This window comes from Ochotona princeps, chromosome 16 (genome assembly GCF_030435755.1).
Source record: "Ochotona princeps isolate mOchPri1 chromosome 16, mOchPri1.hap1, whole genome shotgun sequence".
NCBI lineage: Eukaryota > Metazoa > Chordata > Mammalia > Lagomorpha > Ochotonidae > Ochotona > Ochotona princeps.
Window position 1 is genome coordinate 51,359,078 of NC_080847.1, and position 16,394 is coordinate 51,375,471.

The 16,394-nt window shown below is 61.1% G+C and overlaps 3 protein-coding genes across 6 annotated transcripts; 1 reads left to right on the forward strand and 2 right to left on the reverse strand.

The window, feature by feature from the left end:
* Nucleotides 1–15: 15 nt before the first annotated feature.
* B3GNT8 (UDP-GlcNAc:betaGal beta-1,3-N-acetylglucosaminyltransferase 8) lies at nt 16–2,397 on the reverse strand. Its single transcript, XM_058674067.1, has 2 exons — nt 2,120–2,397; nt 16–1,790 (listed from the first exon to the last, which is right to left on the reverse strand). The coding sequence occupies exon 2, from the start codon at nt 1,772–1,774 to the stop codon at nt 581–583; it is 1,194 nt and encodes a 397-aa protein (XP_058530050.1). The 5' UTR covers nt 1,775–1,790; nt 2,120–2,397; the 3' UTR covers nt 16–580.
* Nucleotides 2,398–3,907: 1,510 nt separating this feature from the next.
* DMAC2 (distal membrane arm assembly component 2) lies at nt 3,908–8,271 on the reverse strand. 3 transcript variants are annotated; one of them, XM_058674070.1, is made up of 6 exons: nt 8,162–8,271; nt 6,575–6,765; nt 5,866–5,958; nt 4,937–5,073; nt 4,699–4,826; nt 3,908–4,359 (listed from the first exon to the last, which is right to left on the reverse strand). In XM_058674070.1, exons 1-6 carry the CDS (start codon nt 8,177–8,179, stop codon nt 4,252–4,254), a joined length of 675 nt encoding a protein of 224 aa, XP_058530053.1. In that variant the 5' UTR covers nt 8,180–8,271; the 3' UTR covers nt 3,908–4,251. The 3 variants fall into 3 exon arrangements, with proteins under 3 accessions (XP_058530053.1, XP_058530052.1, XP_004598050.2); XM_058674069.1 differs by having other exon boundaries at nt 4,699–4,861; nt 8,162–8,269; XM_004597993.2 differs by having other exon boundaries at nt 4,699–4,861; nt 5,878–5,958; nt 8,162–8,268.
* An 827-nt stretch (nt 8,272–9,098) lies between these two features.
* ERICH4 (glutamate rich 4) lies at nt 9,099–11,830 on the forward strand. Of its 2 annotated transcripts, XR_009246793.1 has the most exons (3): nt 9,099–9,490; nt 10,474–10,786; nt 11,228–11,830. XR_009246793.1 is itself a non-coding variant. In XM_004598066.2 (2 exons), the coding sequence occupies exons 1-2, from the start codon at nt 9,317–9,319 to the stop codon at nt 10,690–10,692; spliced, it is 393 nt and encodes a 130-aa protein (XP_004598123.2). In that variant the 5' UTR covers nt 9,100–9,316; the 3' UTR covers nt 10,693–10,840. The 2 variants fall into 2 exon arrangements, 1 of the variants encoding a protein (XP_004598123.2); XM_004598066.2 differs by lacking the exon at nt 11,228–11,830 and having other exon boundaries at nt 9,100–9,490; nt 10,474–10,840.
* Nucleotides 11,831–16,394: the final 4,564 nt, after the last annotated feature.

The window sequence follows — 16,394 nt, forward strand, 5'->3', positions numbered from 1 at the left end:
TGGCCCTGAGGCCATCACATGGGCAGCTGTGCCCGTGCCTTCCCCTCCAGGCTGTTACACTGGGGCCTTTCTGCCCCGGCAGCCCCTCACCTGCTCTGACGGTGCCTTCCTGGTGGGGCTGGGAGGGGCACCCCCAGGAGGGAAGCCCCTGCGTGGTGCAGGGGCAGAGAGGGTGAATAAAGCGGCTGTGCCCTGGCTCTGCCTGCTCTGCCCTTGCGGGGAGGCCCCCTTTGCACTGCAGATAAGTGAGGCAAGGCCGGAGCCCAACTGCCCAGCTATCTGCTTCCTCTCCCGCCCCTACTTCCCCCACCTCGGGCTTTCACAAGCTGGGGGAGGGGGGCTGCTGAGGCGGTGAGGCCGGCCTGGGCTCCATCCGCAAGTGTGTGAAGGTCAGGGTGCCTGTGCCGCTGCCAAGTCCCCCAGACGTAGACACAGCCCAGCTGGTGCGGGCAGCGTGTATTTATCAGCCACAGAATGAGGGCCGGGTGGTGCCCCAGCCTGCCAGCCAGGAAGACCCAAAGCAGCTCATGCTGTTCCAGTTCTAGCGGCGTGTGCGCACCCAGGCCTGGAGGGAGGGGGCTCAGCACTGGAGCTGCGGGTCGTGCAACTGCTTCCAGAGCCCGATGCCGTCCTGCGGGCTGAGGGGCTGCACTAGCAGCAGGTCACGGAACAGACAGGGGTCCAAGGCACGCTGGGCCGGCCAGGCAGTGTGGAAGCCTGGGTGGGCCCGGGGCACCAGGCCTAGGGCGCGGAAGCAGAGGCCAGTGTAGACGTCATCGAAGGGGAAGGGGGCCACCCGGGCGGCCGCCCGCAGCAGCCAGGGGGCCAGGCGCCCTGCAATGACGTAGCCGCCCCCGCTGGCGTAGGCTGGGTAGTGGCCTTCAAAGAAGGAGTTGGGCACGTAGAAGGGCCCTCCAGGTTTGCGGAGGGGCCTGGCCTGGGCAAAGATCTCACCCAGGTAGAGGCCCCGGGCCCAGGAGGGCGGCAGGGCCCGCAGGTGGCCCAGCAGGGCAGGGATGTGCACGAAGGCGTCATCCTGAACCTGCAGCACAAAAGCCACGTCGGGGCAGTGGCGGTCCAGCCAGGCCAGCAGCAGCAAGTCCTTGAGCGTCCGGTTGAAGGGGACGTCGAGGAAGTCCCAGAGCAGCAGGTCATGGTGGCGATGGCTCTCCCAGGCGACCAGCGAGCCTAGATCAGGCCCCCCCTGTCCTGCCGGAGACCCCAGCAGGAAGAGCAGCCGGATGCCAGGCGCTGGGCTGCCCCACGTCTCCCTCACGGCCTGTCGCTCTGCAAAGTGCCCTGGCTCCGATTTGACAGCCAGCAACAGGTAGGGGACGTCCTCGGCGGAGCAGCCGGCCACATGGCCGACACCGCCTTCAGGCAGCCACCGTGGGAAGCTCCGACAGGTCGCGGACAGCAGGAAGCGGCGGAGGTCCTCCGGGTAGGAAGCAAAGTCGGGGATCTGGGCAGCTGCGGCGGCCCCCCAAGCATGGCAGTCCCCGGCCTCAGCGCTGTCCCCACTGGGCAGGGCCCTCAGCCGCCACTGCTGCTGGTTCCAGTAAGCTGGGGACAGCGGGCCAGGCTGGCCCAAGCGGGCGGAGAGGTTGGCAGGCAGGGTGGGCTCGGAGCTGGCCGAGGTGGCGTCTGGCAGGGTGCCCCTGGGTCCCGGGGAGTCCTTGCTGAGCTGGGCCTCGGAGGTCCACTCGATGTACACCTTGAGGCCCAGGAGCGTGAGCAGCGCTGACAGGCAGAGAAGGCACTTGGGGCAGCGCATGACCCGCCCGTGGCAGCTGCAGGGAAGCCACAAGGGAGCCAGAGGCCTTTAGGGTGCAGGGCGCAGCTCCCAAGGCCGCTGTCTCCCCAACTGCTCCTGCAGCCAGCGACCCAGCTGTTTCCCGTTCCCACACCTGGGAGCCCCCACTCCAACCTGGCCTCCCTCCACCTCCCAACAGCCCACTCCCCAGCTCACCCAGGGACGGCCCACCATTCCCATCTCTTCTCCATTCATGCCCCCAGTGCCTTCCTGCCACCAGGGTCAGCTCCTCCAGGGTCTTAGAGACGCTCCCTCTCTCCCGCAGCCCCACCCGGTAGGGGGAAGCAGGGGTCCAACCCCCCTTACCTCTGGGTCCAGCTCCCACCAGCCCCAGCACGGCCGGGCGCTGCCCTGCTGCCTCTGCTCTGCCCTGGCCCTAGCCTGCGCCGCCGTGGGTCTCAGCCCGGCCCAGCCCGGCCAGGGGCGGGGAGAGCGGTGCCGCGGGAGGCGGCTGGGCCCCTGGGGCCGGGAGGAGCCGGGGCGGGGCGGGGCGGGGCGAGGCCGACCTGGCGGGGCGCTGGCATGTTAGGGCCGGTTTGCTGGGAGGCGGCCGGGAAGGGTGCAGGCGGGGTCACAGCCATGGATGGAGGACCATGCGAGGGAGGGCGAGGCCGGAGGCCCGAGCCCAGGCAGGGTGGTGTCAGGCCGCGGGCCAGGGAGACACGGGCTGGCGCCGGGCCACCGGGAGGCGGGTGGATGCGCCGAGTGGGAGCAGATGGGAGCCACAGATATGGGGGAGGGGGAGGCAGGAAGGTGGACAGGAGGGAAACGGAGGCAGGGAGTGCTGCCCTGGCAGGGGGTGGGCGCCCCGGGGGAGACTGGCAGATGGAAGGCAGAGGGAGTCAGAACCCAGCAGCAGATCCAGGAGAGGCAGAGGGCAGCCGGGGGTCTGCAGAAGGGGCAGGTGCATGGGGTGATGGGCTGGTGGGTGGGAACCCACTCCTACCCAGGTGCCCACGCCCCACGGGGGCTGCAGTGACTGGCGCACCAACCTGTGGCCCCCTGGGACAAGCCAGGGTGTCTGTGGTGTTTACGGCATCGCCCTCGCCCTCCAGGGACCCGCAGCAGCCGAGGATGGGGAGGCATGCCGACCTCCGGGGAGGAGCTGACCCTGCCCTGTGCTGGGGTGTGTGGAGCCCGGTCAGTCAGCAGCTGTTTGTCTGCTCAGCCCTGATTTCCTCCCAAGTCTGAATAATGGAGCCCTGGGAACAGCTGGGGGAGGAGGGGAGGAAGTGGTGAGAGCTAATGGCCTGGAAGCTGGGCTGGGAGTGATGGCAGGGCCTGGGGGCAGGGACAGGATCACCACCTGGACCACAGCACAGGCACCCTCCACCAGGGCCCACACTGCCCCTCCCCACAGGCCGGGCGGTTTGGGTGTGAAGGGGGAGCCACAGATCTGACTGCCCTGGCGTCTGTCTGCTCCACCCAAGGCCCCCATGCAGCAGCCGGACTGGGGAAGTTTCCACGGATGCCTGCGGGTATGTGACCCAGTGGTTAAGCACTCTTTGGGTTCAAGTCTCCCTCTGCTCCAGCTTCCTGCTGACACGCACCCTGGGGGCAGGGTGACCTCACCCACGGGTGGCAGCTGGATTGTGATGCCAACAGTGCAGACACAGCTGCACAGTTCAGGCTGAGCCGGGCCAGAACCAGGAAATGAGCATCCCACACATGAGTGGCAGGGACTCAAGACCTTGAGCCATCCCTGCTGCCCCCGAGGGTGCCTCCCTCTGAGCCACTGCACTGGACAGGCCCATGCCCGCCAGCGGTGGGACCACACCAACCCCCAGTCCCAGCCTAGGTGACAGTCTGCCGGGACACTCAGGCACATGCTGTGTTCATACGGATGCAGTCAGAGAACACCACACAAGCTCCACCAGAAAGGGTTTAATGTAAATGACACTGAATTAGAACAAGACTGGGGTGTTCCCTGGGGGTGCTGCCCAGAGCCAGCCACAGCAGTCCCTGGGAAGCCACTCGGTGGGGGCTGCCCGGGAAACCCCGTGCTGGGGGACGCAGACAACAGGTGCATGGGGGCACAGCCGGCTGGCACCTGCCGTCTGTCCCACCGTGTCCTCCAGCGCCCCCTACTGACAACAGGGAGCACACAGAAGAGCTGAACTGGGAACCCAAGCCAGTAACTGCCCACACCAGGCACCCAGCCATCTGAGCCTGGTACCACAGCACCTGCTGTGTGCAGCAGGAGTCCTCGAAGGAGTGGGCAGTTCTGTGGGGCTACCAAAGGGCAACGGACACCCCAACCTCACGCCTGCCTTCTCTGATATGCCAGTCACTGCCCAGCCCATACACATGCCCAGGCTAAGGAACCCCAGCAGCCTTCCGGGAGCCCTAGGTGGGCTGGGGCTGCAGGCTAAGCAGGGATGGGGCTGGCTGCGTCCCGGGGCTGCTCCTCAGACCCCAGCCTCAGGCCCTGGGCCCAGTCAGCCCCTACCACCTGGCAGCCAGGCAGCATCTCCTCCACCAGGATGCGCGTGAGGCCCGGGTTGGACACAGCCGGGAGATCCGAGATGTCCAGCCAGCGGAGGTTCCTGGAGGGCGGGGAGAAGGGCAGGAGGCCGCTGCGAGGGCAGTGGTCAGGTATGCGCGGTAAGGGGTTCTGACCCATTTCAACCCCCTGGCTTTGTGAAATAAGTCACTCCAGGAACGTGAAAGAAACCCTGTGCTGACCAGACACCCAGCCATGCCCATGTCCTTGGTCCCAGTAACGGAGGAACCAGGCGTCAATGGTCCTGGCCACTCACTGTGACCCTGGCCCACCCACCACCCACACCCAATTTGTGATGGAGCGGGAACCCCCTCCCTATGTCTCCTGCACCTGGGCTGGGTGGGGGACACTACCCAGGGCCCGGCCTGAACCCAGGTCTCACTGGAGGTGGTGGAGGCAGGCAAGGCCTCGCTCCGAGACCCGAGGGCAGCCGGCCAGCGAGAGCTCCTCCAGGGACGCGGCCAGCGGGTGGAGGCGGCTGAGGCACCAGTCGTCCACGTGGGGGCAGCGCTGCAGCGACAGGGACCGGAGCTCCCTCAGGGGCACTGCAAGGGGAGAGGACATGTGGCCCAGGGCCGTCCCCCTCAGCCCTGCAACCCCCCAGCCAGCACCCCACGCACAGAGACTGCCCAGGCCCTCGTAGTTGATGGCACAGCCGCTGGCATCCACAGCCTCCACAGACACGTTCTGGGACTTGAAGAACTCCAGGGAGAAGCGGCCGTGTTTGCTGGGCCGGATCCACTCCTGGTCCCGGAACCTGGTGGGGAGAAGGGGTGTGAGCGCAGCGCCCCCCGTGCCCCAGGATCTGCCTCTGAGAGCCCACCCAGCCCCGTGTGACAGCAGGCTGTGGGAGCCCACGCTGAGGGCTGGGATCCCGACAGCCTCCCTCACTGGAGGTGTCACTGCTGTACCAGCCTGGGCCCGACCAGAGCGCACAGCCCAGAGGCGCGATGCAGGGTCCTGTGGGTGGGCAGTGTGGGGACAGCTCACACACACACAGGATGAGTGCCTGGCGGCTGGTTCACTCCTGAGTGCCCTCGGGCTGGGACTGAGCCAGGTCTCTGCCCGTGGTGGGAACCCAATTACTCAGAGTCTGAACGAGCAGGAAGCTGCAATGGGAACAGCCGGGAATCCAACCAGCCAGGGTGTGGGCATGCTGACTGGCTGTCCTGGCTGCCCAGATGCAAGCTTTAACTGGCACAGCCGGTTAAGCTGCTGCCTCTGCTGACGCAGGCATCCCATACGGGCGCTGGTTTGAGTCCCAGCTGTGCCACCTGTGATCCAGTTCCCTGCTAACAGCCTGGGAGAGCGGCGGTCTCAAGTGCCTGGCCCCGGCACCCCGGGCCGCTTCCCGGCTTTGGGGGAGTGAACCAGTATAAGAGTCTCCCTCCCTCTCGCCCTCACACTGCCTTTCACGAAAACAAAAATACAGAAAGAAAGAAAATGAAATGTGTGGGAACAGGGTCTCATCAGGAACATCCGGGGTAGTGAGGTGCGGGCACCACCCCTCGGTGGCACAGACCCGCGCCTGCCCCACCCCGCCCGACACCTGCCGCCATACTTGACTGCGCCTCCCTGCTTCAGGACGAAGAAGGCGCCCGCCACGGACGGACCGTAGCGCTCCTCCAGGGAGGTGAAGGATCTGCAGGGAAGAGGGTGACGGAGGTGAGGCCCTGCAGACCCCCAGGAGGCCCACCCCACCCCGGCCCTGACACTGCTGAGGGGCACACGCCCCCCGCTGAGCACTGTCCAGTACCACAGCGGACAGCACCCCAGGGGCACCGACTGGGGAGGCCAGGGGAGTTCAGGTGTGGAGAACTGCTTCCCGGGGAGGTGATACCTCAATGGCGGCAAGGAATGTGAAGCCAGAGGGCGGGAGAGTGGCGACTCAGAGCCTCACGCTGGGGCGGCTGCCAAGCAGGGGGTGTCCCTGATAGGGGCAGCACGGCTGGAGGCTGTTAGCAACGTGACAGGAAGTCATGCTACTTTCCTAAGTGCCTGGGTGCTCTGCAGACCCCCAGGAGGCTGGGGGTGGGGGCTGAATGCTTGGACGTTCCTGGATTTTATCAGTGGGCTGGGAGGGTGTGGAGGGCAGAGAAAAGAGGAAACCAGAATGGCTCCTTTGGAGTTGGCGCTGGAAAGCAGGACAGCGGGACCGTCGCTGGGATGACGGTCGGGGGGGAACTGGCCATGCTGGGCTCCGTGTGCTGGGGGGCTTACGAAGGCGGCGGGGAGAGGGACCCCCCACGGCTGCTCACCGATTGTCCCGCTGCACTTTGAGCACCTGCTTCCGCAGCAGGTACTGCCTCAGAGCCTCCACGTCATAGAAGTGGTCGGTCAGGAACTGCAGCAGCGCCCGCCACCTCTGCTGGCTGCCCCGTGGGGGCCCCGTCCCACTCAGGCCGTGGACGCCCCTGACGCTGCACACAGGGCCCACCAGGCGCAGGGGCTGGGGAGGCCGAGAGCGAGGGAGGGGATGCTGGAGCCCCAGGTCTGTCTGCTTGAGCCCAACCCTGCCTCCCAGCTCCCCCAGAACTCCCACACCCTGTCTCTGGGATCCCAGAGAGGTCCGCATGTTTCCCCCAAGTCCTTCAGTGGGCACTGACATCTCTCCTTGGTTTACCCAACATTCCCTGGTTCCCGCCTTCTTCCCCAACCCTTCTCTTCCTCTCAAATCCTCCTTTATCTGACAATCTCCCACATTTACCCTCTACTTTAAAAATAAATTTCATCAAAAATATAAATTAAAAAGTAAAAGCTATCCATAATAAACCATTTTTTGTTTATATAAGACAGGAGCTACAGAGAGGGGCGCCGGTTCTAATCCCAGTGGCCCCAGTTCCATCCAGCTCCCTGCTTGTGGCCTGGAAAGCAGTCGAGGACGCCCCAAGGCCTTGGGACCCTGCACCCGCGTGGGAGACCCGGAAGAAACTCCTGGCTCCTGGCTTCTGAAATGCTCGGCTTCGACCACTGCGGCCGCTTGGGGAGTGAACCATTGGGTGGAATATCTCCCTCTCTGTCTCTCCCCTTCTCTGTATACCTGCTTTCCCAATAAAAATAACTAATTTAAAAACAGTTATGGAGACCGAGATCTCCCATCCGCTGGTTCACTCCCCATGGCCACAGCAGCCAGAATGGCCAGGGGGAAGCAGGGAGCGTCCTCCGGGTCTCCCCGTGGGCGCAGGGCACCAGCCCTTGGCTCACCCTCCAGGCCTCCCGGGAGCTCAGAAACTCGGTGCAAACCGCACGGACGCGGGTCGCCAGCGCTGCAGGCGGAGCTGAACCTGCTACCTGCACTCCGCGGCGCCTCCCGTTCTCCCCAGGGCGCTCCTCTCCTCACGCACCCACGCCGGCTCCCGGGAGGCCGCTGCCCTGGAGCCCAGCACCGACCCAAGCCGGCTGCTCCCTGCCCGCCCTGCCCGGCGCCCTGCCCGGCGAGGCCGAGGGGCGAGCCCACGAAGGGGCCCGGGCCTCCATCGTCCACTCGGCTTCACGGGGCCGGCGGGGGCGGCCATGAAGAAACCCCAAGAGCGCCCAGCTCCTCTCCCAACCCTCTTCCTCTGCCTCAATCTCCCCTTTGGCCAAATTCTAGAATCCACACATTCTCCTGGTAATGTTCGCATTCCCAACCTCCCTTCCCGGTGACCTCTCACCCCTGGCCTGATTGGCTGGGCGCCCTCCAGTCCCGCCCCCGCCCGGTCCCACTCCCGGCCCGGAAGAGCCGCGGGTCCGCGCTCCCGGCGGGGCGCCTGGCGGGGACGCGCCTGCCCTGCCCGCTCTGCGCGCCCGGAAGGCGTTGCAGGAGGACCTCGATTCCGGGGGCTGCAGCAGCTCCGGTCACCTACCGCCCTGGGCACCGCCATCTTGCTACCGGGACGGAACCGGAAGAAGCCGGTCTTTTTTCCAGGCCACACACCTGGTTCAGGCGTGAATTTCTTCCCCCTGGGGCCACGCCCCCTGTTCGCCATCCCTCCTCTTAAAGGCGCACACACTTTTTCTTTGGCTTCTGGGACCTGGGGATTAACCGGACGCCCTGGGACCGCGTGGCCAGTCCTTCCTGCGCGGGGACCTTCCTCTCTGGCTGCAGTCACGGAGCGTCCTCCGGCTCTCATGCCATACTCATATTACGAAGGACTGACTTATTGGAAAGGCGGTTAGAGAGCGTTCTTCCCCCCACAGGCTCACTTCCCAAATGGCTGGACTAGAGCTTCCTCCGGGTCCCATTCCATACTTTTATGATTATTTTTTTTTATTTTTTAAAGACTTATTTATTTTTATTGCAAAGTCACATATACAGAGAGGAAGATCTTCCGTCTGATGATTCACTCCCCAAGTGACCGCAACAGCCAGAGCTGCACCGATCCGAAGTCAGGAGCTAGGAGTCTCTTCTGGGTCGCCCACGTGAGATCAGGGGCCCAAGCACGTGGGAAGTGGAGCAGCTGGGACTCGAACCAGCACTTCCATGGGATGTTAGGGCTGCAGGTAGAGGTTTAGCCCACTACACCACTGTGCCAGCCTCAAGTGCTTTTCTGGTCACACAGCTGGGTCACCTTGACAGGGATGAGGCTGGACAGGTGCAGGGAGGGCAGAACTGCTCACGGGGCCAGCAGCCTGCCCTGCCCCCTGTTGTCCTAGCACCTGGAATATGACCCTGGACCTCGGGGCTGCTGCTGAGGAGAGCCTGGGCTAGACTGAGCCAAAGAAGACAGGCAGGGATGGCGCTGAGGCCAGGCCAGCCTCAAAGGGAGCCCAAGAGAGACGGCGGGAGTGGGAGGGACGCAGGGGACAGCAGGCACCAGCACACGACCTCCACGAGAGCTAGGCTGGGCCAGGTGAGCAGAGCTGAGGTTAACCTTCAGAGAGAAGCTCCCTGCTCGGCCGCGGCTCCTCACCCTGGACTGGACTTTGCGATGCCTTGACCCGGCCGCCTTCCCCTCCGTGCTGCCCTTTACTCCCCTGGACCTTGCCACTTCCTGCTCCTAGCGGCCAGGACTCCGACGATGGAGCTGTGGAAGCGGCTGGAGCAGGCTGGCCTGGCCCCCCCGGGGCTGGGCCCACCCCCCAGGGCCCTGAGGGGCGTCCCCCCGGTGGAGAGCCCTCGCCAGACCCTTTTGTCCCCCACGGAAGACCCTGGAGGTGCCAGCCAGAGTCTCCTGTGGATCTGGGAGGAGCTGGTGAGTGAGGGGTTTGGAGAAAGAGAGAGAGAGAATGAATAAAAATAGAACAGGCTGGAGGTTGAAAGACAGGAACAGAGGAAAAGACAGCGCAGAGATGCAGACGTGGGAGCCAGATCAAGAGAGAACACAGATATTAACAAGAACGGGCTGTGGTGGTGCAGCAGGGAAGGCCGCCACCCACACACTGTCCATGGGTGCTGGTTACTGTCCTAGCTCCTCCACTTATTTTACTTTTTAAGTGTTGTTTATTTTTATTGGGATGGCAGATTTACAGAGAGAGAAGGAGTGACAGTGAAAGAGAGAGAGGTCCTTCATCCACTGGTTCAATCCCCAGATGTCCATAACAACTGGGTCTGGAGCTGAGCCAATGTGAAGCCAGGAGCCAGGAATATCTTCCAGGTCTCCCACGTGGGTGCTATCCTCTACTGCTTTCCCAGGTTACAAGCAGGGAGCTGGATCAGAAGTGGAGCAGCTGGGACTAGAATTGGTGGCTATATGGGATGCCGGCACTTGAAGCTGGAGGATTAGCCTGTTGAGCCACAGTGCCAGCCCCCAGCTGCTCCCTTCTAGTGGCCTGGGGAAAGCAGTGGAAGATGGCCCGACCGCTGGGCCCCTTTGGCTTAGCTCAGCCCTGGCCTTTGCAGCCACTTGGGGAGTAAACAAATCGATGGAAGATCTTTTTGTGTCTCTCCCCCTCTCTCTGAAACTCTTACAAATAAATATTTAAAAGAAAAGAAAAGAAAAACAGAACAGAGGCAGATGCCGTCTGAATGTGCACGGGAGAGATGGAGCCAGCCAGGGGCGGAGCAAGAGGAACGGGGAGGCTGAGATGGGGACGAGTCGGTAACGGGAGATGAAGTGGAGGGACAAGGACAGGAGACCCGAGGGTGCAGGGACACAGGGCCCTGCTCCCACCCAGCCCCGGGGGACCCCTTGCCCTCGGTGGCGACGTGCCTGTGACACCCCCTCCCTACCGGCAGGAGAACATGCGCCGAGTGGATGTCCAGCTGCTGGCCCAGCTGTGCAGACTGGGAATGGAGATGGGCGCACTTTGGGAGGAACTGGCGGCCATCGTGGAAGAAGAGGAGAGCGGCGAGGAAGAGGAGGAGGACAAAGAGCCCCAGGAGAAGCAGGGGCAAGGACACCAGGGACCCTCCTGGGTGGACTTACGGACGCCTGACTTTGAGATGATAATCTGAGGCCCTGCCTGGGCGGACACCTCAGGGTGACACACAGATGAGATGCAAGAGGGGAGGTGTCCCGGCCAAACCAGGCCTGACAGAGTCTGCAGGGGTGAGACTGGGCCCTGCCGTGAACTGGGACGGGGGGAGGGGCAGGGGGTGGGGAGAGGGGTGTCTGCCGACAAGGAGGGGTGTGTGTGTGATGAGGGAGGTGCAGGGGGAGCTGCAGTGGGGTGTATGTTGCCCACAGATGTCTGCAAGCATGGTGGGGACACCTCGGGTGAGGTCTGGCTGGGGTGGACGCTGTCCCGTTGGCAGCCGCCACCTGCACATGGCTCTGGGCACCTGAGACAGGGTGAGTGTGAATGGGATGTGCTGCGGAGGTGGGATCCAGCCCGAGTCTCAAAGGCTGCACGTGAGAAAAACAACGGAAGGCTTTTCAATACTTCCATGCTGAAGTGGTCGTGTGTGTGGTCGTGCACTGGGATAAAGTTATTGCTGAAATCAACTTCACTTGTTTTTAGCTGAGGTTCTGTCTTGTCATTTTAACCAGTTTAAAGCGTGATGTTCATGGGCATCCATTGCAGTCACACGGGCAGCCACCCCCCTCCAGGGCTCCCCACCTGCAGAGCTGAGACTCCCCTGAGCTCCCCGTGCCCGCCCTCGGCCCTGGCGCCCGGCGGGCTGCTGTCTGTGTCTGAGCACGCCGGGCTCACAGAAGTGGCGTCACAGGGACCTGTCCTTTTGTGCCTGGCCTGTTTCACTCAGCATAAGGTCTGCGTGTCCATCCGTGCTAACCTCAGGTCAGAATCCTCTCCCCCCCTTTGAAGGCGTGGCACATGTGCCCACGCTTGGTGGGGCTGGCTTTACCCATCCCTGGACACTCAGGCTACTCCCGCCCTTTTTGGGACATGTTGTCATGAACATGGGTGAGCAGATGACTCGGACAGGCCCTGCTTTTGATTCTCTGGGTTGTGCCCAGAAGTGGAACTGCCGGGTCAGGTGGAGACTCCAGGTTTATAGTTTCAGGAGTGGCCATGTCATTTCCTGTAGGAGCTGATTCAGTTCACATTCCAGACATACTACACAAAGGCTCCAATATCTCCCTCTCCTCGGCGGCATATACATTTCTGACATCTTTAATAATTTCACTGATTGCGGGGCTGGTACCATGCTGTAGTAAGCCTGTAGCACTGGCATCGCATATGGGCACTGGTTCATGTCCCAGACACCCCACTTCCCATCCAGCTCCCTACGTGTGGCCTGGGAAGGCAGTGGGGGACGGCCCAGAGCCTTGGGACCCTGCACCCGTGTGGGACACTGAGAGGAAGCTCCTGGGTTTGCATCCGCTCAGTTCTGGCCGTTGTGGCCATGTGGGAAGTGAATCAGTGAGTGGAAGACCTCTGCTCCTCTCTGACTTTCAAATAAAAATAAACCAAACAATTTTACTGTTTTAAATTTTTAAAATTCACTTTTTGATGAAAGGAAGGCAGAGGGAGAAGAGGGGTGAGAGAAAAAGGGAGATCTTCGATTCACTCGTACACTCTCCCATGCTACCAGCAGACAGGAGCCCAAAACTCAACCCAGCTCTCCCCCATGTGAGGCGGGGAGTAGCTGGACTAGAGTGGAGGAGCTCTCCCCCATGTGAGGCGGGGAGAAGCTGGGCTGAGTGGAGGAGCTCTCCCCCGTGTGAGGAGGGGAGAAGCTGGGCTGAGTGGAGGAGCTCTCCCCCGTGTGAGGAGGGGAGAAGCTGGGCTGAAGAGGAGGAGCCAGGACTCAAACCAAGTTCTCTGGCCTGGAGCGCTGGCATCCCCATGGCATCCAACCACTGTGCCAAATGCTCGCCTTTTTTTTCTTGTTTTAATAAAAAATGCAGAATTGTCGTGGTTTTGCTGAGTGATCTGAGCATCTTCTCTTGGGATTACTAACCTGCTGTCTAAAATACAGTGTCTAGGGGCGGACCTTTGGCCTGGCAGCCGGGATGCCGATCAGGACACTCGTGTCCACACTGAAATGCCTTGGTCCAATGCCCAGCTCTGCCGGCTCCTGGCTCCAACTTCCCGCTGGTGCACACCCTGGGAGGCACCAGTGACGGCTCAACATGCTCTCTGGTTATAAAATGAATAAAATAATATTTTATATTATTTTATATTTGGCTGTCAGAACATTTAAGTCATAAATGTGACTCACCTTGTATTTCACTTCAGATGTTCACCTCATTTGAAAACAGAACGTGACGGGGAGTAGATGAGCAAGGAGGGGTTACAGGTGGGTTCCGGGGTGCACCGCAGCCTGTCACAGCGCCACCTGCAGGAGACAGGGATCCCCACAGGTCTACCTTCAGAAGAGACGCCCAGGCAGCAGGTGCCCAGAGGCAGAAGTGTGGGGTAGTAGGCTAAGCCTCTGCCTTTAGCACCAACCAGTGCTCATACGCCAGTCTGAGTGCTGGCTGCTCCACTTTCAGCCCAGCTCCCTGCCGTTGTGTCTGGGAAAGCAGCAGAGCACGGCCCAAGGGCTTGGCCCCTTGCCACCCACGTGAGAGATCTAGAAGGAGCTCCTGGTTCCCAGCTTTGAGCCCTGGCCATTGCAGTCATTTGATTGAATCAGTGGATGCAAGATCTCTCTCTCTCTCTCTGTATCTCCTTGTTTCCATAACTCTGCCTTTCAAATAAAAAACAGATGAATCTTTAAAGAATAAAATTCCTATATATGATACAATGCGGAGGGACCTTGGAAACATTGTGCCAAATGGAATAAACCAGAAATAAAGTGCTGTATTAGCCCGCCTGTGTGAAATATCAATAAACAAACTCACGGGGAAGTGGAGGAAGTTACCTGAGACGGGGGCACAGACATGGGTCCTCACTGCCAAGTGGACAGTTCCTATTTCAGGTGAGGAAAGGTTTCAGGAAAAGAATTAGTGGTCTTGGTTGTTTAGCATTATCAATTTAACTGATGACATCTAGCTCTCCAACCTAACATGGTTTAAAGGGCGCATTTTATGTCACAGGTATTTTCCCACAGTTTTTAAAAGTCACATCAAAAGAAACCCAGCATATAAACCACACATACCCACACACATGTTGGCCGGGACCGAAGGATTTGGGGACACAAGAGAGACGTGAGGTTGACCAGGCCACACACATGTGCGATTTCCATGTGTTGGCACAGAGGGTTAAGCTGGAGGCACAGGCCACAGGACACCCAGGACGCAGACCCTTTCAGGGTTTTCACTTTCTGGCCCACTGTCCAGACCTTCCCGGGGCTTGGGAAAGGGGAGATCATGACGCCTGTTCCCTGTCTGTGAGCTCTCTTAGGATCCTCCATTGCATTTCCACACACAGCTCTGACCATCTGGGCACTGTAATGAGGACCTTACACGGGCTTGGGGGTAACAGGCTTGGGGGTAACACGGGAGAACCAGCTACGGAGAGGAACATGGCTGGGGGAGCTGGTTGATGACACTGAGCCAAGTTACTACCGATCACAGGTGCCCCCACTGTGGGACATTCCCCCTTGGGATCCAGGCACCACGGGGACATGGCTTCTCCCCAGGGCTCAGAAGTCCTTCCTGGTGTGACATCAGGGTCCCCGAGCTGCCCAGGCTTCGAGGTGTCTGGAGAACGCAGCACCATGGAGAAAAACTATGCAGATGTCACCGGTCCTCTCTCACAGGGATCGGGGTTCACAACGGACAGCAGAGGCCAGTGAGGCCAGAGGCCATGAGGAGCTGTGACATCACGCACAGCTGCCTGGAACAGGAGCAGGTGGGCCCTGAGGCGGCCAGCGAGGTCCAGGAGGAAGTGGTGCAGGAACGAGTGGGACAGAGGACGACAACAGGCTCTGTGGTGTGCCCAGCGTGGGGCTGTGGGGGTGCAGCCCTCTCAGGACAGGGCGAGTCTCCATTCACAGCACCTGTGGGTGGAGAGGCCCAGAGCAACCTGAGTCACCAAGGACAGAACACGTGAAAGTCCACCCTGGGCACTGTGGGCACCTGAGGCCAGGTCCTGACCAACAGGGGCAGAACCTGCTCCCTCCTCTGCTGACCCAGGGACACAGGTGTGTGCTGTACTCAGGGTCAGGACCCCCAGGCCCTGGGAGCGAGCAGTGGGGTGGGCTTGTACAACCCTGTCCTCCTGCTGCCACACACTGACCTTCTCCTGACACACAGTTTACTGACCTGCCCTCAACAAGGACCCCGCATCACATATCACGGCCACCAGGGACACAAGGTGTAACCTTCTCAGACAAGCTCACAGACGGTCACAGCTATTTGGGCTGGGGACGTCTCACTGTGGGGAGAGGGGGATAATGTTCCTGGAAACAGGGACTTGAATCCACATGGTATGACATCACCACGACAGGTGACCCACAGGGAATGTGTCCAGAATGACACTGATTAAAACAAGCAGCCCAACGTGGTGCCTTGGCTGTCCACACTTTCCTCGTTGGCCACTAGAGGGCGGCGATGTCCCAGCCTGGAGCCCGGCGGACCAGCAGCCCATGTCCACAGCCCAAAGCCCAGAGCCCAGAGTTCACAACCCTCGCTCAGGAGCGGTCCCACCGATTCCTCCAACCCTCCTCCCAGCCAGCATCTGCAGGCAGCCCCTGACCACACACCCTCCACCTCCCCAGGGGACATCCAGGCCCAGGGCAGCTCAACTCAACGCAGCTGCAGATGTCCAGGTACTGGCCCTCCTCTTTATCTTTAGCCATGATGTCCCCCCAGTGCCTGTCTCCCAGGAGATCACATTTGTTCATCTCTCCACAGGACTCCCAGGTCCCAGGCCAAGGCCTGATACCCAACAAATCTTCCATAATGTTTGCAAAATGGATGTGGAACTCATGGCAGAAGCACATCACCTCAGTGTGCCCCCTGAGGTCAGGGCATGTTCTTTGGGGGCACAGGACCACTGGCCCCAGCCCAGGGGGAGCCCTGCAAGGACCTGAAGCTGTCTAGAGACAGGTCTCCCTTCTCACAGCCTGGCAGAAGTGGCAGGGCTTCCTGACAGAGCCAACTCCCGTTCCCCATCTCCAAGCTGTGACACTACATTCCCGCAAAGGGCCTGCCATCCTGGATGGAGTTCCCACAGTGGTGAGGCCTGAATCCCACACGGTCACAGAAGAGGAAAGGGAGAAATTCCTCAGCCCTGGTGATCCCAGCGCTGTGCAGACACCTGGCTACGCTCCCCTACAGAATACCACAACCCAAAGACTCCTGGAGAACAAGGGCCACTTCCTGTGCAGCACGGGACAGGATAACCCAGGACCTGCCTTAGTGTCCATCTCACAGGTCTGAGGGTCCCGAGCTTCCTCTCCTACCAGAGGAACCCATGTGGATTCCTCTACCAGAGGTGCCCTGGCTCAGTGCCCAGGTGGGAGCTGTTCTGGTTCCTGAGCTCCATGGGGAGATCTGAAGCAGGTAACAGACAGAGACTCAGATGACCTTGAACCACACCCAGTAGTCCTGTGGAGGAGGAAACACAGAGCATGCTAGGACCAGCTCCAGGACTGGGGTCTTCTGCTTTAAACATCAAGAAGCAATTCAACCTTCCTTTGAAAGCTCGGGGTCAGAAAGTCCTCCTGAGACTGCACAACTCTGTCCTCTCCATGAGCTCACTGTGTGGGTCAGAGTTGGGAATCTTGGGGACACACACAGAGCAGAACCCAGATGACCTGACTCAGCCTCCTGTAGGTCACACCCCACCACTGCCCAGAGG

Bases quoted from the DNA above. Each gene is read 5' to 3' on its own strand.
- B3GNT8 (XM_058674067.1), bottom strand. From the start codon at position 1,774: ATGCGCTGCCCCAAGTGCCTTCTCTGCCTGTCAGCGCTGCTCACGCTC.
- DMAC2 (XM_058674069.1), bottom strand. The intron at 5,959-6,574 runs GTGAGCAGCCGT...TCTTCCCTGCAG, and splicing joins AAAGTGCAGCGGGACAATCG to ATCCTTCACCTCCCTGGAGG. The intron at 4,360-4,698 runs GTGAGACCTGGG...CCCGCCCTCCAG, and splicing joins GCCTGCCTCCACCACCTCCA to GAACCTCCGCTGGCTGGACA.
- ERICH4 (XM_004598066.2), top strand. From the start codon at position 9,317: ATGGAGCTGTGGAAGCGGCTGGAGCAGGCTGGCCTGGCCCCCCCGGGG. The intron at 9,491-10,473 runs GTGAGTGAGGGG...CCCTACCGGCAG, and splicing joins TGTGGATCTGGGAGGAGCTG to GAGAACATGCGCCGAGTGGA.